Source organism: Oreochromis niloticus, linkage group LG10 (genome assembly GCF_001858045.2).
Source record: "Oreochromis niloticus isolate F11D_XX linkage group LG10, O_niloticus_UMD_NMBU, whole genome shotgun sequence".
Taxonomy (NCBI): domain Eukaryota; kingdom Metazoa; phylum Chordata; class Actinopteri; order Cichliformes; family Cichlidae; genus Oreochromis; species Oreochromis niloticus.
This window is the reverse complement of record NC_031975.2, coordinates 21352612-21370483: the sequence shown is the minus strand read 5'-3', so window position 1 is coordinate 21370483 and position 17872 is coordinate 21352612. Positions and strand designations below refer to the sequence as shown.

Here is a 17872-nt window from a genome sequence, read left to right as displayed (position 1 = left end):
TTATGTTCTTCAGCACTAGTTTCAAGTCTTATTAAAATTGCATCATGTTAATAAACATTAAGTGGCTCCGTAGTGTAGTGGTTTACATATTTTCCCAACAAGTGAAAGAGTCCACTTCAATTCTAGAAGGGAACACAAATCCTTTTGGGGTTGCATCTGGTTTAAAATTCTACCAAATCAACCATGCAGACCTATCTGCTTTGTGACTCGTGGTGAGCAAGAGAGCAGCTGAAACTAAATTTCTTTGATGATAAAGCAGGTTATGCATCAAGGCATGGCTACCTTGTAATTGACAAATTGCTACTGTATGACCAGTCGGTTTCCATCTGGTTTCAAAAAAACAAGATGGCCACAGCCAAAATGTTCAGGCTGCAGCTTCAACGCAGGACTTCCCCAACAAAAGGAGACGTGACCGTGGAGTACATCCACGTTTTATAGAGAGTGTACGATCGAAATGAAGTTGTGACCCTAAACAATAGGAAACAACAGGCTTTGCTAATTACATGGAAGATCTACTATATACACAAGCAATGAAAAATGGAAATATAATGAATAGCAATTTATTATGCTTGACATAGTTAGGTTTTGGTTAGTTGGTTGGTTAATTAGTAATGGGGGCTACACAGACACCAGAGAACCACTTGTGTGCATATCATATCACTATGTGTAGATTTAAAGGTGATTCTGCCCCATTGCTGCCCCAGAGGTTGGCATTTGTTTCATTTAAATAACCTTTTTTTTTCACTGTAAGCCAGGAGTGTCCAACTCCAAGCCTCGAGGGCCGGTGTCCTGCAGGTTTTAGATCTCACCCTGGGTCAACACACCTGAATCAAATTAGTTCATTACCAGGCCTCTGGAGAACTTCAAGACATGTTGAGGAGGTTATTTAGCCATTTAAATCAGCTGTGTTGGATCAAGGACACATCTAAAACCTGCAGGAAACTGGTCCTTGAGGCCTGGAGTTGGACACCCCTGCTGTAAGCAAAATGAATCATTTGTCTTTTAACTCTGTAACTGGACAAACAACTCTTCATAGACTGTTGATGCCATGGAATCATTGAGTTTGTAAGCTGTTTTCACATCTGTACTTCAACAGAGGTGCATTTGATGTTGTCGATGCTGGAGTATGCTGGTGTGTGAATATTGTATTGTCTGGTACATTCTTTAGTGGTGAGTGGATGTAGTGTGTGCTGCCTCTCAACCTGATTCCCTAGAAACTGTCTGAAGTTCATGGGTGAAAGCAGCTATTAATTCTTACACAGGAGGACCTTAAACGCTCTACCTATTTCTAAGCCTCCTTCCCGACACCGACTCCTGATTTCCAAGCCTGTCCGTTCTATTAAAGCGTTTTCTTTCGTTTGGGTTTTAGAACTGCCCTTTCATATTTCTAGGTGTGGTCCCTTTTATTCCTTATACCCACTCACTGCAGCCACAGTGTTGTTCCAGGCGGTTACATGTCATCCGTAATCCCCTCCAGCTGGAGTGAGCATCTGTGAGTGAAACCCGTTCCCCCTGTCGATGCTCCACAAATCAGATCCCTGCCACACCAGACTGTACCGTCACCATGCAGACTGCAGCAAAGTGGGCTTGAGAGCAAACAAAATACCCCACGGCCACCCAGACATTGCCGCGCAACTCACCATGGAAACAAACATACAGTTGTGATGGCAGGAAAATACAGCCCTTCTGTCATTGCGGGGATGTGTTTTGACACACATGCGCACAAACAGGCATTTCTCAAACTTCTTGACTGAGAGAGTTAAAAATTCAACCTGTCTGCCCCAATCAGATCCAGATTGTTGCACGGTTACACTACTCCAGCCTATCACAAGATCAACATTCCAGACCTTAACTGGCAGGGGCCCCTGCGATTAATTTAGATGGATAAGTCTCATTGTTTTCACTTTTCCAGAATGTGAAAAAAAATCCTGCACACTTTTTGCTGAACAGTAAATATTTTTGACTGCTAGGCAACAGGGCTGCAGCAGAGGCACTGGTGCAGATTCAAGATGACGTCCCTCTTCCACTGGTCCCCGCCTGCCTCCCCATGCCCCCCTCCTTACAGACGCGAGGATCTCTGCCACAGCTAATGGAGGTCTCCTCTAATGTCCTCCTCCTCCTCAGCCCCTTTGACCTATTTTGTCGCACTCGAGTTTTCCAGGACCGTTCCCTTTCATTAAGCACCATGAAGGAGATATTAGTACTTTGCATCCCACTTTATGAGCGCTTCTCCCCCCAGTCCGGTGAAAGTGGAAAAAACGTGTGTGTCGATGTCAGCATAGTAGTAAGAACAACATCCTGCCGTCTATTTTTGATTACTGCCGGCTTGTGTAACAGAAAATGACAGCTTCCCGTGCAGTAATAGGCATTTTATTTTTGGCACTTTGTTCTTTGTTAAGAGCTGAATGACAAGTTTGTTTGGATTTCTTTCCATCTGAACTTCACAGTGTTTTGCTTCCAGAAATATAACAGATCAGCACTTGTAAGAAGTTGTATCTGTAGCAGACAAAAGGTCTCACTACTGACTGTAAAGTGTATCAAAAGAAAAAAAGCAGGTGGAAGGAACACGTTTCCTTATAATTCAGATTTCTAGCATAATTTCATCAGCTTAGTTTAAAGAAAGGCATTAACAGCCTCTACATTTGTTTGAGCTGAGAATACTACTTGTGAGAGCGACTTAAGATAGTTGTGATGTTTGCATGATGCTTGTGTTAAAGCTAATCCACCAGCTGTCCTAAATTAGTGATTAACACAGCAGTTTAATCAGTGCCAAAGCTTTGAGAATAGGTCATGCACACTTCAGAGAGTGGGCATAAGTTTCTGGTAAAAATTGTGCTTAGATTGTCACCCGCAGGGAAACACAGTGTATTAATTATAAATTTAATCATATCCAGAAAATCTTCCAATAAAACTATATGTATACAATATTATTTCTTCATTTCAAGCTGTTTCAATGCCACATTCAGGAAATAAACTGAATCATCTGAAAACTTTTGTGATGTATTATTTTTAAGACAAATGTAATTTAAGCTCTGGTGATTTGATGCTGAATGTTTTTTTATGATATATTTGACTTTGAAATTGTGAAGGGTATGTTTTTTGGCACCTGCAAAGCTTAGTTACTCTAATACATGAATGATTTGGTATGTTTAGAACCCAACCGATACAGGATTTGTAAGACCAATTCTCATAGCGGGATTTGAAAATCCAGGAGACGAGCTTTACTTGTTTAAACTGCTCAGATCACATGGTTGTTTTGTTTGTGCTGTTGATTGCTATCTGGTAGACAAGCTATGCAATATCAGTACTCATAATATTATTGAAGTGTATTTTTCTTGTCTTTTTCTTACTTTTTTGGTTGTCATTTATCAGACATTATATATTCTGATGCCATATATATTGGCAATACACTAATATCAGTTGGTCTCCAAGCATGCTCCTCTGTAACAGTGATATGTCTTAAAAAATAACACACAAAAAACCCAGTAGAACTCTAAAAGAGAGGTACTTGAGCACAATTATACACAAATCACCATTAGTACTGTGATGGAAGTGGCAGTGTGTTGAAAATATTTAAGCTTCAACATGTGTGATTTGGACATTTCCATTATTTCTGAGCTAAAAAGTTGTTTCCCCTTTTGAGCAATTGAAAAGAAATAAGTCCCAAATACGATACTGTACTTTACTTGCATATTATAATTATACTGCACAGTGGTGTACTGACTTTCATAAATAAATAGTAACTGGAAAAAAAAACTGGAAGGAAAACAACTGGTACACTTTGAGTACTGAATCGGTTGCATGCAGTAGTCCTTGCAAATGTGTAATTTCTAACAGTGGCTACTATTTACTGCCAACCCAGGGAGACTTTTCCATTTCGAAGAGTCGGTGCTGCAATAGTTATGCGATTGACAAATGAGGACATAGTTAGTGACCCTGGGAAGAGCAAATCAAGATCAACATCAACATCGTTCATGTCTGTTGTGCATATTCTGCCCGAAGATCCAAATCCCACAAAAAAACAAAAAACAAAAAAAAAACAGAATAGCATTTATCACCCTTCTAAGGTAAAATGAACATTTTCTTCTTATGTCATTAGATTTTTAGAAGTCTAAGGAGCTTGAAAAGAAAAGCATCTGGACTTCTTTAAGTGGCTTGAAGACGTGGTTTTGTCTCAGTATGACCATTGACTCTGTCAGGAAACAGCTTAGTGACTAAATTATTTTAGCACTGACATGGATAAAATGCTCTGTTTCCCAGTTTTCTGTAAACTCCAGTATGGCACATATTAAGAAATTGAGTTTATGCAAACAAAAAATATTTTTTTATTATGACATTTTTATTTTCATAATAAAAGAAATGACAATGAAACTTTACAAAAGAGGAATGAGGTAAAAAAATAATAATTAACTAAAAATAGTTTCTATAACTGACATATTTTGCCTTACCAGATAAAAGAAGGTTTAACAGATTTATACAACAAAACAAATACCAATTACTTACATTTTCCATTATCTTTATAACTTCAGCAGATGACAGGACCCTTATCTCTTTTTCACACAGACCTTAGTTTTCCTCGTAATTGCTCTCAACCTTTCTCTGCTCATACTGAGGTTCTTTCCGAAGCTGTTTGCTTCTACCTGGCTCTGAGCTTTAGCTAGCTTCAGCGTTAGCCATTTTGCCTTTGTTAGCTTCTTTAAAATATCCATGTCTAGTTTAGTGAAGGCATTTTAAGTGTCTTATTATGCTTGTTGTCAGAAACATGTACTTGTACCAAATAGCTTCCTAATGATAGCCACGTTAGCATGTGGCTGTAAATGATGTGTAGATGACTGTTTGCCTCCACCCCTGTGCGTGCGTTGCGCATGCATGAAATGGACCAGCTCATAATTGGACACATGGGAGGCTAACCCACCAGTCACCGGTCCGGGTCAAGAATGTTGTCAATCTGGAAATTCTGGTCCCTCGCCAGTCGAATGATCCTGTATAAGAGAAGTTAATTCAAAACAGTAGCCAGACATTGTATTTTCGAAACTTAAATTAATGGCTATTATAGAAAATCCACAATGACTAGTCTACAGTATCTTTCTTCAGCTATGTGTGAGCACAGTTAACTTTGTTCAACAAAGTTAAAGAAAAAAAGTAAAATTATGAGGTCTTCTTCGTCTTAGGACCTCATTAAGCTGTCTTTACTCTCCTTTTTGCATCAAGACTGTCAAAGCATGTTATTAGCCGTGCACTGAATCCACCATCTTAAGACCGCTGTGGTCATGCAGTCCAATCTTAGACTCAGGACTCGTGAATACCACATTAGCCACTGAATGATATTTAATAGTTCTTGTCGAAGCCGAAGCTGCAGCAAAAAGTAACAGCTGTGGCATGAGTTCATTATGTGGACAGTACTGTCTCGTTAAAGATGTAACAAATGTTTTGGTTTATTCCCGTAACCACAGGATAGCACAGAGGGTTGGAATCCACCAGTGTCACTATTACAAAACCACATTTGTCTTGTGGTATAGACAGACAAACAGACAAAAGTTGGACTAAGAATTTCATAAATGAGGTGATGAGCTATCTCCCTTCACTCACTACTTACAATTTTTTTCTTGTATGTTGTTTTGATAATCATGAATGTGATGTAGAAAACACATTTTGAAATATTCCATATGCATTCTTTAACAATCTCACCCGCCATGATGTCACATGACATATATTTGTACTAATAACATGAGCAACATTGCTGTTTGTGGTCAGATGAAATGGTTACTGTCACAGTTTGTGGCTGTTTGTCACAGAATTGATGAAAAAGCCACAGTAAACGTTGAGTTTTGTTAATGAAGTGTGATGAAGAAATGTCAGCGGAAAACTCGTTGTTTTTATTATGTGTCTTTAAAAAGGCTCGACAGGTTGGCCACGCATTCTGCGCCTAGTTTATGGTTTGTATTATTATTGAAACAATTTTTTGGGCATGCTTTTTGCTTTTTAAAAAAATCTGTCTTGTTAGATATTGCACCGATGACATGAGCTGCTGGCATGAAGCGTTTCAGCATCTTGGTTTCCACTGAGTGTAAAAAGAGTCTAATGTGAAATGCAGTCCAGAGCAATTCAGCAATGGTCAGTTACTGGGTTGTAACGGAAATGGAAAGCTATTGATTGTTAAGTGATTGTGGCCAGAAATTGAAAAGGGTAAAATGAGTGTGTGTTTGTGTGTGTGCCAGACAGAGAGAGAGAGGAGGGGGGAAGGGGTGTAAGCACTTCAGTAAGTCACCCATGCATGATGGCACACCCATCGCTGCAGTATTATAAATCAGGTAAAACCTCTTCATGTCTGATGCTGCTGATGTAAGCAGGTCTCTATCTGACTATTAATTCAATCATATTTATAATAGAGATTCTTATTCATGTTAATGAAACAGCAGTGACTCGTAACCATAGTTTCCAAGTGATTAAAAAAGAAAAACAAAAAAACTTCCAATTTTAGAGATCCGAGGTAGTCTGAATTCAGTAGCTTTTGAATCCTTGAAAGATTTTCTTTGAGTCTGGGATGGGACTCAAGGATGAACTGATTAGAACTGAGTGGGCAAACCTCAAAGCTACTGAGACCACAAAATACATTTTTTAATCTACAAAAATCAGAGGTCAACTTCATTGATACATCACAACATTTTGCAAACACTAATGTCTCATATTTAACACCATAAGTCATGACTAGGAGACAAGATCATATTTCAGATTTTGCAGAATCAGATTTGGTTGCATTCATTTTTTGTGGGCAGATGCAATTATTGCGTTTTTCCTTTGACTCATTACAAGCTGCTTTTAACCACCATTTAAACTGAAAGCTGTAAAGCTGCAACAATTGATTAATCACTTGGTTAACATCAAATCCATCAGGAGCTGTCATTATAACAATAACTGAAAAATCTTTTCTGAGTTATGGTCATCTTAGGTTGTGATCTGTCAAAGAATGTTAAAAAATGATAAGGAAAATACCATTTAGTCACATGCAAAGACTGATTTTGTTACAATAGTTTTACAGCATTGGGCATCTTTTGTACCTTTTTTGATTAAATGACAAATTTATTGTCTGTTTCCTTTACTGGAATGCTATGAAAGTTATCTGTGTGCACTCCCTATTCACATTCAATAATGTTGTCATGTTAAATTATTATGACAGAGCACTCTTTGGAAGGCGTTCTCTCTAAGCTAATGAAGGCAATGAGCTTTGCAGTATGATCTATGCTAGTGTGGTGTTCCAGGAGTTGATGACTGTGTGTTGTAATGTGTTGCTTCAGGGTGTGGTTGCTTGGGAAGACTCTGGGTTCTGGTTCGCACTAGTCCATCACTACCACCACCACCTAATATGTGCAATTACTACCACACAACTCATGAATAGCCACATTGTGTGTGTCTTTGAGCTCAGCAGATATTCGAGCTATGTACACGATAATACTTTTATTTTTCCTGTTGTTATGTTCAAAGGAATTGCTGCAGTTTATTATAATGATGAAACTCTGGGTCCACGGCCAGCGGCTGTAAATTGTTGCACACATCTGCTGATGGGAAAATATGGTGTGTTCCTCTTAGCAGACCAAGGAATTGCCTTTTTAGAGACTGGGTATATAAATAAGGCTGTATTTGTTTGGTTTTCAGTGTAGTGTCGATGCTTTTTTAAACGAACTAATTCGATTACTAATTCCTTTTAGAAAAAAATTAAAAAATAAAAAAAATAAAAGAACTAATTATCTATGAAGGTTACACAGAAGTTAAATACTGCAGGTCGCAACAAATTTTTCAGTATTGATTATTTTATTTGTTATCTATTCGAAAAAATGTCACAAGTCGCCCATCACAAGCTCCAACACCTGAGGATGACATGTGCAGAAGCCTTGTTTTGTCCTAAAAGTAAAGCAGTTTTTTTTTTAAATTTGTGAAGCAGATAAGTGCAAATATTTGTTGATTGTGCCTGAAATTCACTGGGTAATTTAACTCAGACATACTTTAAGAAACTGACCATTTATAGCAGCAACGAGGAAGTGGACAGGAGAACGGATTCTCCCAAATAAATATACCTTTGAACCCTATTGTTAAATCATAAGTGGAGAGCTCCACATATAAGGAGAAGGTTGAGGTGGTGGAATGAAGTGAAGGGAAAAAAAGCTTTGTCATGAAGTCATTGTGATAAGGTTATCCAAGGCTAAATCTCCTAAGGCATTAATATGTTCAATTACTTGCATCATATTTGTTTTATTGAGCAAGTCCTGTATGAAGAAGATATTTTGAGCTTGCTCGTTTTGCTCCGTCTACATCTATAAACCCTTAACCCTGTTGTACAGTCAGTTGTACACTCAACCAGTCAGCAAAGCCAGCATATCAGCAAAACCAGGCGCACGCTGGCTTTCCTCTCTTGCTTCTCTCCCTCTAGTCAACCCGTTGCCATGGCAGTGATCTGCTAGAGTCGGCCCATGGTGCAGCAGCAAATTGTTCTTGTCTGACTGTGTGGCGTCATGACAACACCCAAATCAGGCCACAAAACATCAAAAGATGTTGGCACAAGGCTCCTCAGACTTAGTGTTGCTTTTTAGTTTTACTTTGGAACATGTTCGTTACCTCTGTAGGGATTATATGATATTTACATTATTTTGTAACACAGATCAGAAATTGTCTGCTTCATGAAATGACTGAGTGATCAATTGGTGATTGCATTTGGTCTATTGGATAAAACGATTACGCTGAGAAAAAAACATTGACGGTTAAAATTATTGCATAACAGAATCTGGATAAATGTGGTTACGTTGTTAATCCATGACCTTAAAAGCAGCTTGAGCTTCAACAACATCAGCCTCCCAGATGACATCCCTATGTCTGGAGTCATTTTAATTTTAAAAGAAGGGAAAGGTCTGAAAATTATGGTGATTTACTGGACCTCCTTTCAAGTAAAGGTTTCATTGAGCAAAAGACTGAAGGATGCTGTTTAACCTGCTGACACCAGAGCTGTTGTTTGGGGAGCATTTTTACTTTTTTCTAGCTATTTGTTGTGAATTTTTTTGCATACTTTGTTACATACATGTCCCCTTGTGAGCATGTTCTCACAAGGGGACATTGAGTTTATTTTACAGCGTAACACAAGTAGAATGAAGTCTATGATGCAGACAAAGCCAGAATATAATGTCCCCATGTGTGGATGCAGGAGGTTATAATACTCTGTACACAGAGCTCTTCACATATATATGGGTCCATAGTCAGTTTATGTATCAGTGCAACCAGTATTTTTGTTACAGATCTGACTTAATTCGATCCAGATATTGAATGTCATGTAATCATTTGCCATCTGAAAAGTGGGTAATGAGTTGTGCAATAATTGACACGAGTTGATGTTCATCAAATAAATAAAGACATTTCCTCTCAAATCTTGGTTGTTTTTCTGGGCACGCAGACTTACTGGGTGGTCCATATAGTTATGCTATGTGAGATGTGTTTGCATGGGACACGACCACCACATGTACCCCTCTCTAGCAGCCATGAATGAATCATTGTTCATATCCTGTGGGTGGAAAGAAATAAGGAGATAATCTCACTACAGACAAACAGAGTACAGTTCTAATTCTTGTACAGTAATATTGTGGCTTAGTAAATCATCCTCCACTGCAATTTACTTGCCTATGTTTCCAGCTTTCTTGACACAACGTTGCATAGAATCATAATTGTTATCGTATTTCATCCCCTCCAACCCCACCCTCCCTCCTTTTCTCTCCACTCTGCCCATCTCTTTCTCTACAGAGCGACAGGCTTCTGATCAAAGGCGGAAGGATCGTTAATGATGACCAGTCCTTCCATGCCGATATCTACATGGAGGATGGCCTCATTAAGTAAGTATTCCACTGTCCTCCTTTCTGCTCTGCTCACACCTCTTCCCATTTGGTTTCATCCCTCCACTTATAGTTCACCTCATCAACTATTTTCTGTCTGAGCTATGTGGTATCTTACTTGTCCCCTTTATATTTAAATGCTTCTCGCCCCTGAAGGTGCATAGTGCTGCTGTAGAAATTCAAATATTTTAACCCTGAAACACAGATAATCTTAAAGTTCTTGAAGAAAATCAAAATCAAAAGGGCTTCTTTGGAAATAATTACCTATACCAGGGTAAAACAGTATTAAAAAAAGATGTGAAAGGAGCACCTTGGGCCTTGAAGGTTAATGAGTCTAATCATGATTAGATTATTAGTTTTTGAATGCTATTTGATCCTAAGGCAGTAGTGGTTGAAAACTGGTTGCTCCACTTGCAATGGTAGTTTTAAAGCTTAAGTGAAGAGCAAACATTACAGTCTAAGTGAACACCAGCTACATAATGAATAGCAGTCTTATAAACCCTTGGTCCAAAACACAGATGAGGAAATCCGAAGCAATTTAAGGATTACGACATGAATGCAGACTGCTAGTAGCGTTGAAATGAAACTAACATTCTGAACTTAGCAGTAACAGTTAAACTGATAACAGCTGTTCTTGACCCCGTCAGACCGAGCTGGGGTAGGACAGTGGAACTGTCTCGCTCGCTTTCCCCGTTGTTTTGTCGCCACTTGAATTCCCAGTTGTCCCCGTTGCCCCTAAGTGAGGCAGCTCAGAGAGAGGAGCCCACAGAAAGACTGGTGTTGCATGATAAACACCCACATGCCGGCGGCACTATTGGACTGTTGGCAAACTCACAGAGACACTGGCTTCTGCCTGCCTGCCTGTCTAACTTGTGTCCTCTATAAAAGTACTTTTTAACAGAAGTGAAATGTTAATGTGTTGGATGGTGACATTGTCCCGCTTCAGGCTTGGCTGACTTTGTTTCACTTAGTTTTTTTTTCTGCTTTCGATTCATACCCATTAAACATTTTTTTGCCTTTTGCTATGTGGTCTTCCTTTCTGGAATAATTTGGTTCTCTGAATTTGAATAATTGGCATCTCAGCTTTGATAAATAATCAAAAAGGGGAAGTAATACATATATTTTGTTTGTGTAAATTTATGGACAGGTTTTAATATAGTTATGATAACATCATCTTCACTTGACAGGCAGATTGGTGACAATCTGATTGTGCCTGGTGGTGTGAAAACCATTGAGGCCAATGGGAAGATGGTGATCCCCGGTGGTATCGACATCCACACCCACTTCCAGATGCCATATCGTGGAACCACAACTGTGGATGACTTTGCCCAGGGATCAAAGGCCGCTCTTGCTGGTGGGACAACCATGATCGGTAAGAGCTGCAGGAAAGGTCATCCACACAGTGAAGCTGATAATAGTAAAGCTTTTCAGAAAAAAGCTAAAAAGAAAATGCAGCGAGGGGAGGGATGGCTGAACGCCAGACAGAGGAAAAGAGAAAGGGAGGCATGGGAAAAGGTTTTGGTCCCACTACGAAAGAGGACCATACAAAAGACTGAGCGTGGAGGGCGATGACTGGTGGGGGTTATAGAGTGAAACACTACTCCCAAAGAAATAGGGCATCAGTGTCATTCTCCCATGTCTGGTTTGAGTACAGCTTTTTCTTTTGTGTGTTTGTGAACTTCATATAGGTTAGGGATGAGACACTGTCACAGTTGGTAGATGCTGCAGTTTCATTAAAACTTCTTTTGGGCTGACTGCTCCTCTGCTGCCTGTTGGCCCTGTTTTCAAACAGACAAAGCCACTAACAGGCATACTACTGTAGTAAGCTCTATTCATGAGCTCCATTCATAGAGGGATTATATTCCAGGGGGGTTAGAAAGTGGAAATGTGTACTCTGCTGTCTGCTTGTGTGTTTTTTGTTTTTTTATATTGTACATGTCTGTCTTAACTAGCAAATGAGGTTGTGTTGAGAGATGGTGAACAAAAAAAAAGTGTTGACACTGAGCGTTTGCCATTGTTTTGTGTGTGTGTGTCTGCGTGTATGTATGCGACTGCTGTTTTCAGCTATATCCTATTAGCATAAGCAGATTGGGTTGTCTTTAATAAGATAAAGAAGGCAGTCAGGTGGCAAGGCAGCAGGAGGCCTGAGTTAGATGTAGCAGGATATTTTGTGCACCGTGATCCTGTTGTGTCCACAAACAGAGACACAAACTCGTGCTGTGTGCTTTTCAATCTGCACAGAAAATCATGCAAATATACACATTATGTATGTAATTATATGTGCTTGCGCTAATGCAAGCAGCATCCATGCAAAGCATTCATGATGCATTTAAGAACTTGCATCGAAATGTGCACCATTCTTATTAATAAAAAATCTGATTGTGGCTACACAGCCAAATATAAAAGTAGGTAAAGTCGCTCAATTTTTGTGCAAGGACACCTGTACCCAGATAGAGATGTACAAAATGCAATGTGACATCTGACAAGGTTATTTCCCACTGGCTGAGCACTGCAGGAATTCAGACAGACAGCTGATTATGCAAGATAAACAATACAGGGAGAAAGTAAAAGCACCAGCAGACAGATCCTGACGCTGCCCTGTCTTTGTCTCCTTACGTGTGACTATGCCCACTTGTGTCAACTCTTTGCCACTTCACCTGTCGTATCGCTTTTTGCATTCATTCCCTTCTTTCTGTCTGATAATACTTGTCTTCCTTTATTCTTCAGTGGACCATGTGATGCCAGAGCCTGGTGCCAGTCTGATAGAGGCCCATGACCAGTGGAGGCAGTGGGCTGATGAGAAAGCCTGCTGCGACTACTCTCTCCATGTGGACATCACCCACTGGAATGACAGCGTAAAGCAGGAGGTGGATAATCTCATCAAGGAAAAGGGTGGGTCTTGATGGCGTGCTATAAGGGCTTTATGGGGAAGGGGGGGTGGAGTGCTTTGGGAGATTTTGTTTAAAAGTAGTTAAAGTAATTAAACTTTACATAAAACTTATCACATTTTATCTTTCTCTCATGTCGACTTACTGTTTTTACAGGAGTGAACTCATTCCAGGTGTACATGGCGTACAAGGACTACTACCAGATGAGCAACAGTGAGGTAGAGCACCTTAAATGTAGCACACACTTTAAAGACCAGGTTTTGCTGTTTTAATATCTGTGTTAAAACTCTGTGTTCTCAGCAGTCTGCTTTCCCCGCATGCTTGATGTGCAGAGATGGCAGGAAAATCAACAGTTTTGAAAAATGCCAGGCTCAGTGCAAAATTTGCTTTGGTGTTGCTATCTTTCCAACTCGGCTCAGCGAGGAGATGGTGCCTTTGAAGAGACACAGCTGCAACTTTTTAACTCTGAAAGCTATTTTAAGTTACCGAAGGCCTAATATTAGTTTTGCACTGAATTGTTGAGGCCTGTTGCTTTTGTCCTCAATTCATCATACATTAGGAAAGGGCTCACTTCATGGCCTTTATTATTGTTTCACCGTGTCACAAACTCCCAGTTGCAGTCAATATAAAATGAGTCATTGCCAACTTCCTGTAACTTCACAAAAATGGCTGTGACTTGGCTCCAATGGTGACAAAGTGTCTAAAAAAAGGACTACATAATTATTGTTCACAGCCTTTGATTTATGCGTACTGTGATTTTATAAAGACTTAAAAAACAGTGGAAAGCCAGAGGGTGTGAGGCAGGACTCTGTTTCTCATACAGCCGTACCTAATTTGGTTGGTCAAAGGAGCACATGTTTCAACTGAAATAGTCCAGCCTGAAAAACTGATGTCATGCAGCTCACTAAGGAACTGCGGCACAGCAACATAACAACAACTGCAGTTCATCCACATGACTCTCACCATTTCTGGAGACCACACACAATAATTGCAGCGTGTCGGAGTAGACATCATGTAAATTGTGGGCTTCTTTTAAATTGTGGCTTATGGGTGACCTCTGAGTTAAAAAGGAGTGCCCTTTCTTTGAGTAAACAGCGAGGCAGGATTTGAAATATAAAAGAAGTGCCACTGTAATTTCAATGTTTCTGTGTCTTTCTCATCCAGCTCTATGAGGTCTTTACCTTCTTGGCAGAGCGGGGAGGCATCGCTCAGGTCCACGCTGAAAATGGCGAGATCATCGCTGAGGTAACAATGGAAACGAGTGCACTTACAGACGCCTTTTTTTTCTCCATTGCTTCCTCACTGCCTCGTTTTTCTTTTTTCTGAACTTTTGTGCCAGGTCCAACTCTGTGATATGTTTTTGTTTAGTATGATTTATTTCAGTTTAGTTCACTTCAGTTCACTTTTCTAGTCTTATCACAGTGCATCTCCACTACTTAGAGACTAAACACACTGTCACTGATGAGAGGGAGACTGTGTTTCCTGTAGGACTGTAATGTGTGGGTGTAGTTTATACAGGGCTATGCCGTTTTGTGGACAAATGAAAGTGAATCAACCGTAATAGGTGATGGATCGAGAGGGCTGGTATTAGTCAGAGCTCCAGACCATGCCTGGATTCTGTCACTGTGTGTGTATGTGGGTGCGTGTTGGATCTGATTCATTGCAATTCCCAGCTCTCCTATCCAGTTTGCAACTTTAACTTGGAAGTCTGATTTCCATCTGTAAGACCAACATGTCTGAACACTTGATTATGTCATGTACTGTACTTTAGACCACCTAAGATAGAGGTGTCTTGTTTAGACTTGCTGCCAGAGCTGCCCCTGATTATGTTCAAGCTTTTATAACTCAAAGTTCTAGATGCACCCAAGGGGTGGGTCACATCTTTGCTTTTGCAGATGATGTGGTTCTGCTGGCTTCAACCTTAAGCATACACTGGAGATGTTTGTGGCCAAGTGCAAAGCTGCCGGGAGAGAAGTAGCAACTCTGAACCCGAGGATATGCTTTACAACCTGATTCCCTAGTCCAGGTTGGGGCAGGGTCTTCTTCATATTTGGCAATGAGTTGTGAACAATGGCCAAAAGAATATTAATATAATATTGCTGTTACAAGTGGCAGAAATTAGCTTTCTCACATGGGTGTCTGGACACATCCTTAGAAGAGTTCAGTCTTTCTTCCATCTTACTCTGCATTAAAAAAATCTCTGTTAAGGTGGATTAGGTGAGTGTTTTGGTCTTTTGGCTGGACCCCACTTCTCAGCTAGCTTGGGAAGCTCTGTTATAACAATAGCCATGGAAAAGCATAGAAACGAATGCCAAAGCGCAGCTTCTCGTCTTCAAATGGCCAATAAATGCCGGTTTGAGATAAACTCCCCTCTCAAAACTCTTGTACTGCAAAGTTCAGTTACTTTTTCCCTGAAAGGGTTTGCAACTTCCATAATTCCCATATCCTATAACTTTTGACTGACTCTATGTTTCCTTGGAGCGAGATCAGCAATGCTAGATTTCTAAACTTTTCCAAACAGATTTAGCAATAGGGCCATCTATTGTGACAACTTCATGGGCATCTCCTGAAGGCAGCATAAGTATTAGAAATGCACCTTGAAAAACTTTGTTACTTGCTAACAATAGGTTGTAACTGCTTTTGCTTGCCCAATGTAGAGCTGTTTCATCCAGGCAGCCTCTTCTGTGTGAGTTTGGGGAAGGGGAACAGTCTCAGCGCAGCAATGTTGATCAGAGCCACAAATTTGTTTCGTGTAGTAACACAGCTGGGATTCCTCTCATTTGTAGACATGTCTAGATTTTCCGTGTCTGTCATCAACAGGTCCTGCTCCTTGCAACAAAGTTTTTCTCCTCAGATAGCTGAGGGGAGCACTGACCACAGGAATGCCACTAGTTTCTTCAGTTACAGTACAAGTTGTCTTGCCTTTGGCTGATATAGTCTCCATCTTTAATTTTAGCTGCCTGACCAGTCGTAGGCTTCTAAGACAGAGTATTACTGATTTTCCACTGGTATAAGATGCTCGCTTAAAGCCTTTTTTGCAGAAGCATGTCACTGTAATACATTTTGACCTCACAGACAGTCACTCTAAATGACACTATGCAAGGAAAGGTGCAAACTAATGCCTTAAAGCAGAGTTTTTGCTTTTAGGTGATGTTCTGAAAGTGAAATTTTCCTTGCTTTGAGCCGTGCACAGACCCACATGTTAAAACTGCTGTTCGTGTACTTAACACAAGCACAACTAATCAGAAACGGTTTATCATTCTGAAGTTTGTAGACTGATGAAGACCTCCCAGAAAGTTCTACATACGGTACATTATGTCTATAAACTGGGCAGCTAACAGTTGACTTTTTGCATGTGTGTTGAACAGGAGCAGGCCCGGATGCTGCAGATGGGTATCACTGGACCAGAGGGGCATGTGCTGAGCAGGCCAGAAGAGGTCTAACATTCACACACCATACACTATATTAAATATTCGCTACTATGCATCATTTGCATGTGCAAGCATTTTGAAATGGACTGTCATATAAAAGTATTCAAATAAATTAGCCATGTTATAATGTATCATTTTTTTGTGCAAACAATACAAATATGGTTGTACATGTAAAGAATCACATTGTGCACAGTGACATTTTTGGACTGGTCCTCAGACACACACGTTGTTCCTGTTACACACATGTGGTTTCAGATACATTTGAGACTCTGGGTGAAAAAAAAAAGTCTCTTGTTTCATCCAGTTTTTGCTGTGAATGTTTCTTCAGCAAACAACAAAAATCAAAGCCACACTTTCAGCTCAACAACTTGTCTGGGATTTTCCATTCTGTGCTGCTGCAGAGGGTTCCTGTCCCACCAGTATCATAATGTCAAGTAGCTGAGTGGAGTCTCAAGAATCTAAAAAATTGGTAACATGATTTTCTTAAGCAGGCAAAGTCAGACAAGTGTTTCTCTATTAGTGTACACCATCTTATTCAGTACTAATTCAGTGGTCATTGAAGCCAGACTGACCCTCTGGACTCAAAGAAAACAGTGTTTGCATCATATGGAGGCAGTGACGTTTCTACTTGAAACCGTTGTAGAATTTTTTATTTAAAGTCATTTCTAGTTCTCGTTAGCCAGCATTTACAAATATGGGGATGAAGATTTCAGAAATGCAATAATCACAATAAAACACCAGGTGCTTTTCATTGTGGACATGTGTCTAAAATGTGTCCAATATGTTTGCTTTTAAAGCTTTCCAGCTTGGAAAATCTGCAAGTACTGGGTGTTAGTCTGACCTCACTTAAGTTTCTTTTAAGCATTTGTTTGCTGATCGCATTAAATTTAACTACCCAAACACAATATAACTGAAACAATCCTTGACTTGCCCAGTTTTAAAATTATAAGCTTCTCCTTGTCGTCCGGGTTCAAAATAAATTATTCAAATGATACGGCTCCAAAAATGTATAATTTGCTGCGGTCGTGATATTTGAAGTTTGTTTGACAAAATCTTAATGGGAAAAACATTCCCGAGTCAACCGCATTGTGCTCTTTCGTCTGTAGCTGGAGGCAGAGGCGGTATTTCGTGCCATCACCATCGCCAGCCAAACCAACTGTCCGCTCTATGTGACACGGGTCATGAGCAAGAGTGCTGCTGACATCATCTCACAGGCCCGGAAAAAAGGTAAAAAGCAGAATTTGTCCTGGCCTTTATATGTTTGTTTTTCTTTTTCTGTGTTTTCCAAGACTAGAAATGTATACGCTGAGTTGTCTCTGTTTGGTATAATGAAAAAAATATCCCACTCTTAGAGTAACATTCAGCTTTGTTGTTCAGGTCTTTTCTGTGGTTGAGCTGTCACACACACTTTTCCTTAGAGGATAGAACAGATGTGAACCAAGAGCCTGCCTGGCGTAGATGGATTGTGAAATTAACAATTTTTGAGAATGTGATGAAAACAAGCAGAGAAGAACAATATGTGTTTGAATGTCTTTGGTGGAAAGGCAAATGAGGTTTTAACACACCAGATTGCTGACCTCAGATAGCCTTCTCTGTGCACTCAGGTGAATCCATTAGGAGCGTTTATGAGCTTGACACGTTTGTTTGGCTCCATTCCCGAGCTGTTATATGAAAACCAGGAAAT

At 39.9% G+C, this 17872-nt stretch overlaps 1 protein-coding gene across 2 annotated transcripts in view; it reads left to right on the top strand.

Moving 5' to 3' along the window:
- Positions 1–17872, top strand: part of dpysl3 (dihydropyrimidinase like 3) — a 33187-nt gene that overhangs the window by 3178 nt on the left and 12137 nt on the right. For both annotated transcript variants that reach the window (XM_025910714.1, XM_005452545.4), the window contains exons 2-8: positions 9781–9869; positions 11057–11241; positions 12597–12761; positions 12914–12975; positions 13922–14002; positions 16126–16194; positions 17295–17415. In XM_025910714.1, the coding sequence (XP_025766499.1) occupies positions 9781–9869; positions 11057–11241; positions 12597–12761; positions 12914–12975; positions 13922–14002; positions 16126–16194; positions 17295–17415 (772 nt within the window). The remainder of the gene's footprint in view (positions 1–9780; positions 9870–11056; positions 11242–12596; positions 12762–12913; positions 12976–13921; positions 14003–16125; positions 16195–17294; positions 17416–17872) is intronic.